This window comes from Bufo gargarizans, chromosome 1 (genome assembly GCF_014858855.1).
Source record: "Bufo gargarizans isolate SCDJY-AF-19 chromosome 1, ASM1485885v1, whole genome shotgun sequence".
NCBI classification, from domain to species: Eukaryota; Metazoa; Chordata; class Amphibia; order Anura; family Bufonidae; genus Bufo; species Bufo gargarizans.
The window spans coordinates 538,795,458-538,809,929 of NC_058080.1; the positions used below are offsets into that span (position 1 = coordinate 538,795,458).

The window sequence follows — 14,472 nt, forward strand, 5'->3', positions numbered from 1 at the left end:
GTACTGTTGCCTAGCTGTGATAGTGATGGCCCCCGGCATCAGCAGTGTAAACATACAGACTGGGCATCCTCTGCGGCCATAGGCTGCAAGATGGCAGTGGTTATGCAACTTGTTCCTGGCCTCCAGTAGTTCTATCCAGGAGCCGAATGCAAGTGGCGCATGTGCAGATACTGGCCTGTATCTTCACACATCCACTTGCCAATTAGCAACTTTGCTAAATTACTGAAGGCCAACAACACCCAAGGAAGCGCCACCATCCTGTAGGATATGGACATGGCAGATGCCTGGTCTTTATACCACCGATACCAGAACAGCTGGGAGGAAGGCAGTATAAAGTCATAGATGCTTGCATTGAGCATACATGACTCTTTTTGGCATTTTGAGAAATTTCTGTCTAAATTGGCCAACCCCTTTAAGCCCCCCCCCCACTTTTATGGGGGGGGGGGGGGCAGGAGTGGAGGGCCTAAACAAGTTGTACAGCTTGAGTGAGAAATATTGATACAGCGAACACAATCTGGTTATGCAGACAAAAATGAAACAGCTATTTTCCCATAGATGTTTGTGTACGTATAAGAACAAACACCAGAAATCTTTAAAATGAGATTTTTTTGCAGCTGAAAGTATGAATAATTCAAATAAATAAAAACAAAGACAGTGCATACTGGGGTACAAACACTGAGGGGCAAGTTCATCCAGTATGCAAAGGTGTCATGAACTGCTAGTCACAGAACAATGGACAGTGATATGAATGGTATACATGCCCGGCCGTGCCAGCAGAGAAGACTCGGGCAATGAACTGGCTAATGAAATATCTATTACAAGAACCGCAGTCCTAGGTGTATAAAAGCTTGTTTCACTAGTGATGACCCTCTGGCCACTGCTGACAAAAGGTAAATGTCCTTTACTCAATACTGTTCCTTACCGGCCGATTCTCCTAATATACAAATCATTCCTATTTATGCAATCTAGTCCTCAGATGGACGTAGTTATAAAAAAAAAAAAAAAAAAAAAGAGACCCACTACCATTTACCAAACATCCGTACCACAGATGAGCCCATGGTCTCCTTGTCAGAACCGTTGTAGGATTATCCAAGGAATAAACATAGTGCAGGATACATGTATGTAGATCTGCTCTAGTCAACTGTGAAGTGGAAATGTTTAGGAGCAGAAGGTGAGCGTAGCGATAGGACAAACATCTGCAACACCACCGATTCCCAAACTACGTCTGGAAGCTCTAGCACAAAAACGGTTAGCGAGAAGCTTCATAGACTGTGTGTTACCCCCACCCAAACATGAGACCACCACACACAATGGCAAGGAGGAGTGATGAGATACATTCACCATAAACTGCTAGTTTGGAGGACTAATCTGGATTTAGAGGATGAGTAGCGCACACCGAGTTAAGTCCTTCTGTTTCAATATGAAAATAAGATCTTTACAAAAGGGTTTGCCAAGTGTAGGGTGGAAGAACGTGACACAAAGCCCACACAGAGCTCTGACCTCTACTTTAGGGCTCATGCACACAAACGTATTTTCTTTCCATGTCCATTCAATTTTTTTTGCGGACCATACGCGCAACCATTAATTTTAATAGGTTCGCAAAAAAACCGAAGGTACTCTGTGTGCATTCCGTTTCCGTTCCGCAAAAAAATAGAACATGTCCTATTATTGTCCCCATTACGGACAAGGATAGTACTGTTCTATTAGGGGACAGCTGTTCTGTTCCGCAAAATACGGAATGCACACGGACGTCATCCGTATTTTTGGCGGACCGCAAAATACATACAGTCGTGTGAATGAGCCCTTATTGTAAGCATCTGAGATGAATACTCTGAAGTAAACCTTACTGTCCAACACCAGTGCCTGATCTCACTACGGCTTTTGCGGCTGAAGGGAGGCCAATACACACACCTATTTTCAAAAATCTAGTGGAAAGCATTCCCAGAACAGTGGAAGCTATCATAATAGCAAAATGAGGGACCAGCTCCATAAACCATGATTTTTAAATGAGATGTTCATATGTTCACATTTTCCTTTTACCATATAGTCGACATGTCCAAACGTACCTTCACCTGAATGTAATAAGGCCAACATCTCAATGACCAAAGTCACTGCACAGTCTAATATACTAAGTATAGGTCCTTCTGGTAGTGGACAGTGTCCTCTCTAGATGGCGAGTGAATGCACCCATCATCCATATTTTTCTTTTTACTGCAAACTCTATACATAGAAATGTCTCTATAGTGCATGGACTGCCGAAATTGGTCTCCACACAAGGAATATCTGCTTCTTCACCAGTTCCATTCTGAGGTCAGCTGTCCACATAGATAAAGAGGATATCCTCATCTGTACCATAACTACTACGGGCTTCTTCAAAGTTGGTGATGCTTGTCCGACACAACCCTAGGTAAAAAGGAACGGTTAGATATATTGCAAGGTAACAGGCTGGAATTAGAGTTAAAATAGAGGTACTCACTATCTGCATATCCAGGATTATTATAGAAAAGGCTTCCAGATGATTTGTTATAGCCACAAAGCACAATAAAATGGCCCTGATATTCGCTGCTTTTGCAGAAGCACTTTTGACCAATAGGAAGAAAACAGCAGTATTTCACACGGCTAGGACAGAGGTCACACAGGAGCAGAACCGCATTTACCAGTACGATGGCCACGTGCCCCTGGGAAAGATGATCCTGTAGTTCTTGTATTGCTACACTTCTGCAAGTATAGAGGACATACAGAATGACAATACGGTAATAAACACATTCAATATTATAGCATACTGATTTCATACTAGCTGCTCAATGTATGATGATGAGGTATGGGCATGAGTACAATGATTGTTAAAATAAATAAAAAAAACACAATGGGGGTTAATTTATTATCACTGAAACAAAACAAAAATGTGAGTCAAGCTGGAGCTACACGGCGACTTTGTCTGCAACACACGTTGCATTGCCAAAGATGGCAGTGTGGCGCGGCAGCATCACAAATAATGAAAGTGCATTCATGACCCAACAGTCACAAGAAATCCAAACCTGCTGTTTCTTCCTACTTTCGGGCTGCCGTGAATTACAGGTCACTACGCAACCCCATTCACTTTTATCCGTTGCAATGCTGCAGCGCTACTCTGCAATATTTGGCTATGTGACATGTGCTGCAGTCAATGCCACCATGTAGCCCCAGTGTGATTGCCTACAGAAACCAGATTCCAACTCTCATTTTTCAGGAAAAAAAAAAACAGAGGCAGTAGTCTTCACATATCCCTGGCACTTGTCTCACTCCATGTCTTTTCATAATCCTACCAATAGTCATGCTACAAAATATATAAAACTGTTATCCATCTTATTTAAAAAATAATAATAAATATATATATATATATATATATATATATATATATATATATATATATATATATATATCCTCAGTGCCCACCTGCTGGTGATGATTTGAGAATATCCCACAGAATGAATACCTTTGATAAGTCCTGATGCATGGACACTAATTATATCACCTGCTCAATACTAAGGAAATCCAGAAAACATGATCGGCAGGTGGACCCTGAGGACTGGAGTTGAGGAGCGCTGCCCTAAAGGGACTAAAAATAGTGAAGTTGACAGTAAAAAGTAAAACAAACAAAAAAAAGAAAACTAATAAAAAAATTTAAGGGAGTCTTTCACCAAATATGACCATTACAGACCATTCAGCTCTCCATTGCTTTCCCCGGATTACTATGGTACCTTTCATATTACAGTCCATCGCCGATTTGCTCCAAAAAACACTTTTATACCATATGGTAATTAGATTCTGAAGGTGCCCAGGTGCGGCGTTCATGCGGCCGGTGCCCAGGCCCCTCTGCGCTTTGCTTACCAAACCCCTCCTCTTTCACCCCTCTGGCCGGCCCTTGTTTAATCCGATTACCTCCTCCTCTCCGTCTGAAATCCTGCTTCCTCGCCGCTCCACACATTCCCGGCACGTGCGCACACTGCATTGCCCATTATGGGCAGAGGAACAGGGATTTTCAATGCGCATGCGCCAGGCTGATTTCAGACGGAGAGGAGGAGGGAGGTAATCGGATTAAACAAGGGCGGGCCAGAGGGGTGAAAGAGGTTTGGGGTGAAAGAGGGGTTTGGTGAGCAAAGAGCAGAGGGGCCTGGGCACCGGCCGCATGAACGCCGCCCCTGGGCACCTTCAGAACCTAATTACCATATGGTATAAAAGTGTTTTTTGGAGCAAATCGGCGATGGACTGTAATATGAAAGGTACCATAGTAATCTGGGGAAAGTAATGGAGAACCTGATCTGAGTGGTCTGCAATGGTCATATTTGGTAAAAGACTCCCTTTAAATCACCCCCCTTTCCCAATTGTACCAATGATGTCTGAACTATTAAAATATAAAAATATTAGGCACTTGGGGCCTAATTAGCATATATTGTTTTCTGCAAGAAACTGCCACAAAAGCTGATAAAGGTATGTTTAGAATGCTGTTTTGGAGCACAGAAGAACAATGCCATAAGCTTAATAAGTAGAAATCCGCTTTGCAACCTGTCTGCACCCCCAATGCCAAGATCACAGCCAGTTGAAGAGGAGAGGGCTGGGTCAGGAGTGAAAGCAGCTGAAACCTGCTTTCACTTTCAGCTGCCATCACTCCTGACCGATTTCTAACTGCTATATCTCCAAATGTAGAGGAGATCTTGCTACCATTCTGGCTGTCAGCTTTCCAACAAGACCAGTCCCATATCTCTAGCTTTTACGAAGCCGGAGATTTGAGGGAGCCTTTTCTCAAACCCCGAAAAGAGCTCGGGCAAAACTGAGGTTAAATACAAAATATGTATATAGTCTGTTGCTGTATTTAAATCAATATAATAGGGCAGTTTTAGCAAAGGCTTTATGCTTTTTATGGTGCTTGCATATTTAAACTTCACTGATGGGAAAAGGGTGTGGGGCAGCTGCAGCCCAAAAGATATACTGTAATTTATGCCAGAAAGTGGCATAATTAGATCAAATCAAAAGATGGGCCTAATATACTAAGAGGTGTGGCACATTTCTATTCCACAACTTTTAGAGGGAGTAAACTTTCATTCCTTGTGACATCTCCTTTAACCACCTGTTTAGCTAACTGGAGGGGGAGGGCTGCTTTAGATGGTGATATCTCCTGAATGGTGGCAGCTAGCAAGATGCAACTGGTCTTGTTTGAAAGCTGACATTCTTTCATACAAGACCAAAATGACAACTAAAGTCCAAGCAACAGAGGAGAAATCACAGTTAGAAATCGATTCGGGAATAATCGCGGGTAAAACCTGCTTTTACTTTCACTTTCAGCTGCATTCACAGCATCCCGATTTCTATCAGTGATATCTTCCCCTGTACTGAACATATTGCCGTCATTCTGGTATTGTCTGAAAGCTTGAAATGCCTTCAGACAAGACTAGTTGCATGTTTCTAGCTGCCACCATTCAGGAAATAGCATCTAAAGCAGCCCTCCTCCCTCCAGTTAGCTACTTTTCCCACTGCTGAAACGAGACTGGGGCAAAACAGTTAGGTGGTTAATGCATATAAAGAGCATATTCAAGATTTCGATTTAGCTACTGACATGTTTATACATGCTGGAATGATGACATATGCGGATATCATCACTCAGAAAAGAACGCATGTACCTTTTTTCTACATTGACACCGTGAGCTTTGGCTTGGGCAAATAGCTGGTTTACCCTGTTCTCCTCTGCATCAAAACGTTTCCTGTAGAAAGACTATGGAGAAACAATGTCCATCATCAGCGGGTCTGTCCATCGTAACAAAGCAATATAAATCATTTATATGGTTACCTGTAAATGATCTACAACATTTAGCAAAACGTATGCAAAAGGGTGTACACCCTGACAGATCTAGAGACGGCAATTTACATTGGTGCAGTCATGCCCGATATCAGCCAGCAACATTATCTAGTTTACGTCACAGCGTAAAATGTTCCATCATGAATACACTGTGATCACAAACAACTGTAAGAATTTATTTTCGGAACTTCTCAGTTTTTAAAAAAAATAGATAAATAAAAATTTACCACAATTGCACTCATACAGCAACCAAAATGCCATCAAAAAAGACCAAAATAGAGCTACACATTTAGCCATGGAATGCTTACTGGACGCTTACAGATTTAAGACAGGAAGTAACAGACAAGAAGATCTGCAATGTTGGGTATAACTGATATAGAAACTTTATATTAACAGCCCCCGAACATAAAGATCACTTTGTGATGACAGACAAAGCACAGATGTCATACCTGGTTCTTGTATCCCTTGTCTACACCCAAGGTCTGTGTGCAGAACTGGTGCTGTACGCCAAAGTGGTGCATCAGGTAAGCCAGGTCAATGGTCCAAATACTTTTGGTGAGCCGCAGCTCCCGCATTGCCTTCTGGAACTCATCTTCATTCAGGTGATTGAGGTACCTACAAGGAAGGATATAAGAAATAATGGTGGTCAGATGAACCCATTCCATTTACAGCTACATCTACCAAATCTTTAGAGGTTATAATGTGTAGATGTACGGTACTAACATTTCTTCATCTCCTTCTAAGATAATCTTCATCCTATTATTCCTTCTATTTAGTGTTCTCTAGAGCTGAACACTAATTTACTGGTAAAAGGTGAGTTGCGCTATGGTCCGTCGTAAATTGCGTTATGTATTACGTTACCACGGACCATAACACAATTTTATGACGGAATGCATAACGGAATGCCTTTAGAGGACTCCTCTGCATAACGGAAACAGGACGGATCCGTTATGCAGCCCGTAGACTTCTATTATGACGGAATGAATAACGGAATGCCTCTAAAGGCATTCCGTCATAGAATTGCGTTATGGTCCGTGGTAACGGAATCCATAACACAATTTACCTTTTAGGCTACTTTCACAATAGCGTTTTGGCTTTCCAATTGCGAGATCTGTTCAGGGCTCTCACAAGCGGTCCAAAACGGATCAGTTTTGCCCTAATGCATTCTGAATGGAAAAGGATCCGCTCAGAATGCACCAGTTTGCCTCCGTTCAGTCCCCATTCAGCTCTGGAGGTGGACACCAAAACGCTGCCTGCAGCGTTTAGCTGTCCGCCTGGCAAAGTGGAGCCAAACAGATACGTCCTGGCACACAACGTCAGTCAATGGGGATGGATCCGTTTTCTCTGACACAATAGAAAACGGACCCGTCCCCCATTGACTTTCAGTGGTGTTCATGACAGATCAGTCCCGGCTATAGAAGACATAATACAATCGGATCCGTTCATGACGGATGCATACGGTTGTATTATTGTAACGGAAGCGTTTTTTCAGATCCATGACGGATCCGCAAAAAACGCTAGTGTGAAAGTAGCCTTACCAGTAAACAAAGCGTGAACGAATTTCAAAATATGAAATTCGCTCATCTCTAGTGCTCTCAATAGCATTAATAAGTTATGTACCAGTAGCGCATTACTACTTAATGTCTGGGTGCACAATCTCCAGCCCTGGCAGACAAGTGTACCAGGATGGCGAACAGTATTCAGCAGAAGCCTCTGCAACCCATCATGGTGCCAAAGGGTTAAAAATGGGACAGCTATGTGTATGGGATAAGGTGGGAAAAGTTTAAAAGGGTTTTCTGGGATTTTCATATTGATGGCTCAATCTCTGCTCTGGGGGTCTAACTCCGGGCTCCCAGCTGTTCAAAGAGATTGCAGTGCTCCGGTGAGCACCACGGCCACCTCGCAGCTCACCAAGCACAGCGCCGTCCATTGGATAGCTAGATTTTTTAGAACATGAGTGGATCTAAAAAGAAGAAAAAGTCTAAAACTCCTCATTTTTTTTATTTTTTTATTGACTCCTCAGTTGGGCTCAAAAACTTCAAATGTGATTCCAGCCTAAGGCCTCCTGCACACTGCGTGGACTTTTTCAGCCGCAAATCTATTATTTTGCTGCAGATTTCATCCCAATTTTCACATCAATTGAAAAGAGTTGAACAGGCAGGGAGCTTCCGTCCGCGCAATTAACCCCTCAGGTGCCGCGGATGGCAGCGCCCTGTCAGAGGTGAGTCCCCATTACCATGGGAACACCTCGGGTTTAGAATATACCATCGGATCAGAGTTTTCTCCAATGCGATGGTATATTTTAACTTCAAGCGTCCCCATCACCATGGGAACGCCTCTCCACGCCCAGCTCGTCGCCGATCCACTGCGACCACTGCTCTGGTAAACAAAGCCATCTCAGCCCTGCTACTTGCCCGTAGCAGGGCTAAGCTACTGAACAAACTACCTGCCCGACACCCGGAACTGCATGTCCCGGGCGTTGGGCGATATGATTTCCACACACCCGAGGCTGTGAAAGTCCAAAGCAAAAATCGACATTTTGTGGATTTAAATATCCACACTGCAGGGCAATTTCTCTGCCGAAAATCTCCGCAGTTTTTTGACAAATCTTATCTACATGTCCGGTACATGCAGAAAATATGCAGCATGCACGCTATGTGTGCAGGGAGCCTTACAACTTTAATAAGCCACCTATTAATTTAAAGGGAACCTGTCACCGGGATTTTGTGTACAGAGCTGAGGACATGGGTTGCTAGATGACCGCTAGCGCATCCGCAATACCCAGTCCCCATAGCTCTGTGTGCTTTTATTGTGTAAAAAACCGATGTGATACTTATGCAAATTAACCTGAGATGAGTCCTGTACGTGAGATGAGTCAGGGACAGGACTCATCTCAGGTTAATTTGCATATGTATCAAATCATTGTTTTTACACAATAAAAGCACACAGAGCTATGGGGACTGGGTATTGCGGATGTGCTAGCGGCCATCTAGCAACCCGTGTCCTCAGCTCTATACACAAAATAAGCATACATTCTTCAACATGAAATAATCAAATGTACATCACGCATGCTCAGATTCCTTCATAAATATATGATATGCCAATACAGCATCAGCTTCACTCCCAAATCCCCCCCAAAGTGGTTCATCCAGGGACTACTTACTGCAATACCATGCGGGCACATGCCAGGCCACAATCCCAGTGGTAAGACTGCTGGATGAGAGGCACTTTCAGCTGGACTTGATCACCTATAATATGATAGGACTTTTAGCCGTTTATATTAGTCTCAGACGTCTACAACAATCCATCCAGTGCACAAGGGGTCGCGGCACGTCACATTCTCAAGTAGTTATGTGTAAAAATGACCTTATTTACTGGAGCGCGCAGCGACTCGGAGTGGAACAGGTCAAATCACCAGATGTTGAGCAATGGAGACGCATTAATGAAATGACACCAGGGTAAAAAGGTCGCCGATTGCACCGAACATCATATTTATGAAAACCGTTGCCAACTTCAGTAACACAAGTAAGAACGTGTGTTGTGCCCTTTAGAGCTTTCTGCAGGCACCTGGTTTAGGGCTCATGCACATGAGTGCGTACCGGCGTTGCCCTTCGCTGTGGACCACAAATTGTGGCTCGCAATGCACATGCACTGACCACCGTCACTTGAATGGGTTCAACAATCAGCACTACAAAAAAGTAGAGCACGCACTACTTTTTTGCGGTGCGGAGACACTCTGTAGTGCTTCCGATCCGTGCCTCCGTTCCGCACCATATCTACTGGATTTCGGACCCATTCAAGTAAATGGGTCTGCATCTGTGATATAGTTTGCACACGGCCGGTGCCCAGATATTGCGGACTGCAATACAGGCAAGGCCGTGTACATGAGGCCTTATCAAAGCTTCCAGTCACTTTTCTAGAGAGAAAGCGTTTGATGAAGAATATCAGGTACAACCAGTGGCATGCTACCTAATCCCTGCCAGGCTACATAAATCTCCCCCAGTGTTCAAATGCATGCCAAAGCCATCCAATGCGATTGTGGTCAAGGCTCCTGGAAAACATCACAAATCACTTTATGAGGCCTTAGGACTAGTTCACACATCAGAGTTTGATAAGTGATTGGGAGCCATATCCAGGAGCGGGTCAAAAACCCTGAACAGGTTCAAACCTTTCCAATATACCTCATCTGTGTGTAGGTTCATAATGACTGAGGGAAAGTACTGACCAAAACACGTGTGACGTAGGCCTTATTCACATGACATCATTCTGCATCTGTGATTGCTGTCCAAAACCAGGAGTGGATCCTCCACCAAGGTATAATGCAAAGATCTGCCCAGGTTCAGGGTTTTAGACCACCTCCTGGTTTTGGATGTAAAGCACTGATGCAAAACACTGAAGTCTGAACAAGGTCGAAGGTGCAGCCAGTGGCGAGCATAGGCATGGCTTCTAACCATCCCAGATCGATCCCGGATTTAGGGCACTGCCCTGCAGTCCTAGGGCAGCCACCAGTTCCATGTGCTCCACAATTCACCCTGTGACCACTGCTGTCAGCGCTTGGTGCGGGTGCAATGCAGTCAATTCATCGAGACTGCTGCGAGACGCAAACAGCACCGGTGAGTAATATTATGGAGGCACTACGGGGGCAGAATATTCCAGGGCATTATACTGCATGAGGAAGAATAATACATCATAAGGGGTGTGATAGTGGATGTAATGGGGTAAGGTGATGATGCAGGCAGTGGAGGATGGGGGGTACAGATGCAATGATGCAGGCAGTGGAGGATGGGGGTACATATGCAATGATGCAGGCAGTGGAGGATGGGGGTACATATGCAATGATGCAGGCAGTGGAGGATGGGGGTACAGATGCAATGATGCAGGCAGTGGAGGATGGGGGTACAGATGCAATGATGCAGGCAGTGGAGGATGGGGGTACAGATACAATGATGCAGGCAGTGGAGGATGGGGGTACAGATACAATGATGCAGGCAGTGGAGGATGGGGGTACATATACAATGATGCAGGCAGTGGAGGATGGGGGTACATATACAATGATGCAGGCAGTGGAGGATGGGGGTACAGATTACATTAATGCAGGCAGTGGAGGATGGGGGTACAGATTACAATGATGCAGGCAGTGGAGGATGGGGGTACAGATGCAATGATGCAGGCAGTGGAGGATGGGGGTACAGATGCAATGATGCAGGCAGTGGAGGATGGGGGGTACAGATGCAATGATGCAGGCAGTGGAGGATGGGGGGTACAGATGCAATGATGCAGGCAGTGGAGGATGGGGGGTACAGATGCAATGATGCAGGCAGTGGAGGATGGGGGGTACAGATGCAATGATGCAGGCAGTGGAGGATGGGGGGTACAGATGCAATGATGCAGGCAGTGGAGGATGGGGGGTACAGATGCAATGATGCAGGCAGTGGAGGATGGGGGGTACAGATGCAATGATGCAGGCAGTGGAGGATGGGGGTACAGATGCAATGATGCAGGCAGTGGAGGATGGGGGTACAGATGCAATGATGCAGGCAGTGGAGGATGGGGGTACAGATGCAATGATGCAGGCAGTGGAGGATGGGGGTACAGATGCAATGATGCAGGCAGTGGAGGATGGGGGTACAGATGCAATGATGCAGGCAGTGGAGGATGGGGGTACAGATGCAATGATGCAGGCAGTGGAGGATGGGGGTACAGATGCAATGATGCAGGCAGTGGAGGATGGGGGTACAGATGCAATGATGCAGGCAGTGGAGGATGGGGTACAGATTACATTGATGCAGGCAGTGGAGGATGGGGTACAGATACAATGATGCAGGCAGTGGAGGATGGGGGTACAGATACAATGATGCAGGCAGTGGAGGATGGGGGTACAGATTACATTGATGCAGGCAGTGGAGGATGGGGTACAGATTACAATGATGCAGGCAGTGGAGGATGGGGGTACAGATACAATGATGCAGGCAGTGGAGGATGGGGGTACAGATACAATGATGCAGGCAGTGGAGGATGGGGGTACAGATACAATGATGCAGGCAGTGGAAGATGGGGGTACAGATACAATGATGCAGGCAGTGGAGGATGGGGGTACAGATACAATGATGCAGGCAGTGGAGGATGGGGGTACAGATACAATGATGCAGGCAGTGGAGGGTGGGGGTACAGATTACAATGATGCAGGCAGTGGAGGGTGTGGGTACAGATTACAATGATGCAGGCAGTGGAGGGTGGGGGTACAGATTACAATGATGCAGGCAGTGGAGGGTGGGGGTACAGATTACAATGATGCAGGCAGTGGAGGGTGGGGGTACAGATTACAATGATGCAGGCAGTGCAGGCAGTGGAGGATGGGGGTACAGATACAATGATGCAGGCAGTGGAGGATGGGGGTACAGATACAATGATGCAGGCAGTGGAGGATGGGGTACAGATTACAATGATGCAGGCAGTGGAGGATGGGGGTACAGATTACAATGATGCAGGCAGTGGAGGATGGGGGTACAGATTACAATGATGCAGGCAGTGGAGGATGGGGGTACAGATACAATGATGCAGGCAGTGGAGGATGGGGGTACAGATACAATGATGCAGGCAGTGGAGGATGGGGGTACAGATTACAATAATGCAGGCAGTGGAGGATGGGGGTACAGATTACAATGATGCAGGCAGTGGAGGATGGGGGTACAGATTACAATGATGCAGGCAGTGGAGGATGGGGGTACAGATTACAATGATGCAGGCAGTGGAGGATGGGGGTACAGATTCAATGATGCAGGCAGTAGTAGATATTACAGAGTATAGACGAAGACAGTGCAGTTAGCTGAAGATAGGAGCAGAGGACATGGGGTACAAAGCTGATATCCAGTCAGTGGATGATGAGGGTTGTGAGTCTGGTCCCCTACTTTCCCACCACATTCCCTCTAGCTACATGGAGACATAACAGCCTGTGCAGGCTCGTCACTAACGGTTGTCTGGCCGCCTCTGCAGCGCGGTCTTGTCGGTTTCCGTATCACTGGTTCCCGGGCTCTTCATGGCGGTGAAGCAGGCGGGGTTCCCTCATACCGGACTACAGCCGCCGTCCTGTCCCTGTGTATCCGGGGCGGAGCGGACACTGAGGGAACCCCATCCGGAGGAGACAACGCCCCCTGCCGGAGGAGACAACGCCCTCTGCCGGAGGGGCCCGACACATACATGGAATACAGAATCAGTGAGGTGACAGGAATCACAGCTACTGTCTGCTGAGCCGCTGTATCTAAGCCTGTCATATGTGATACTGTCTGCTGAGCCGCTGTATCTAAGCCAGTCATATGTGATACTGTCTGCTGAGCCGCTGTATCTAAGCCAGTCATATGTGATACTGTCTGCTGAGCCACTGTATCTAAGCCTGTCATATGTGATACTATCTGCTGAGCCGCTGTAAGCCTGTCATGTGTGATACTGTCTGCCGAGCCGCTGTATCTAAGCCTGTCATGTGTGATACTGTCTGCTGAGCCGCTGTAAGCCTGTCATGTGTGATACTATCTGCTGAGCCGCTGTATCTAAGCCTGTCATGTGTGATACTATCTGCTGAGCTGCTGTAAGCCTGTCATGTGTGATACTATCTGCTGAGCCGCTGTATCTAAGCCTGTCAGGCTTAGATACAGAAGCTCAGCAGATAGTATCACACATGACAGGCTTAGATACAACGGCTCAGCAGACAGTATAACATATGACAGGCTTAGATACAGCGGCTCAGCAGATAGTATCACACATGACAGGCTTAGATACAGCAGCTCAGCAGATAGTATCACACATGACAGGCTTAGATACAGCAGCTCAGCAGATAGTATCACACATGACAGGCTTAGATACAGCAGCTCAGCAGATAGTATCACATGACAGGCTTAGATACAGCAGCTCAGCAGATAGTATAACATATGACAGGCTTAGATACAGCGGTTCAGCAGACAGTATAACATATGACAGGCTTAGATACAGCAGCTCAGCAGATAGTATCACACATGACAGGCTTAGATACAGCGGCTCAGCAGATAGTATCACACATGACAGGCTTAGATACAGCAGCTCAGCAGATAGTATCACACATGACAGGCTTAGATACAGCAGCTCAGCAGATAGTATCACACATGACAGGCTTAGATACAGCGGCTCAGCAGATAGTATCACACATGACAGGCTTAGATACAGCAGCTCAGCAGATAGTATCACACATGACAGGCTTATATACAGCAGCTCAGCAGATAGTATCACATGTCATGCGTGATACTGTCTGCTGAGCCGCTGTATCTAATCCTACCGTGTGTGATATTAGCGGTACAGGCCCGATATGTCACACAGTGCAGTAGTATTGTATTTTGTTATACAGACTGGTCCACCTTCAATATCTCCAAATCAAACTGTCTAATAATAAATCTGTATTCGTTGCCCATAGCAACCAATCAGAGCTCAGCTTGCAGCGTATTTGTGTGCGTCATGGGAACACTATGGAATAGAATTCCGCGTTCTGGTGCACTGTGTTCCGTTCAGTTCTGTCCCTATTGACAATGAATGGGGACTAAACTGAAGAGTTATCCGATGCTGGCTCTCAATACTGGAAAGGAAGACGTAGATGTGAACGTAGCCTTCTTTTTCTT

General features: G+C 45.8%; 1 protein-coding gene across 1 annotated transcript; it reads right to left on the reverse strand.

The window, feature by feature from the left end:
* Positions 1-391: 391 nt before the first annotated feature.
* Positions 392-12,926, reverse strand: GUCD1 (guanylyl cyclase domain containing 1). The gene is made up of 6 exons (XM_044275507.1): positions 12,805-12,926; positions 8,997-9,081; positions 6,283-6,448; positions 5,658-5,749; positions 2,477-2,718; positions 392-2,403 (listed from the first exon to the last, which is right to left on the reverse strand). The coding sequence occupies exons 1-6, from the start codon at positions 12,869-12,871 to the stop codon at positions 2,312-2,314; spliced, it is 744 nt and encodes a 247-aa protein (XP_044131442.1). The 5' UTR covers positions 12,872-12,926; the 3' UTR covers positions 392-2,311.
* Positions 12,927-14,472: the final 1,546 nt, after the last annotated feature.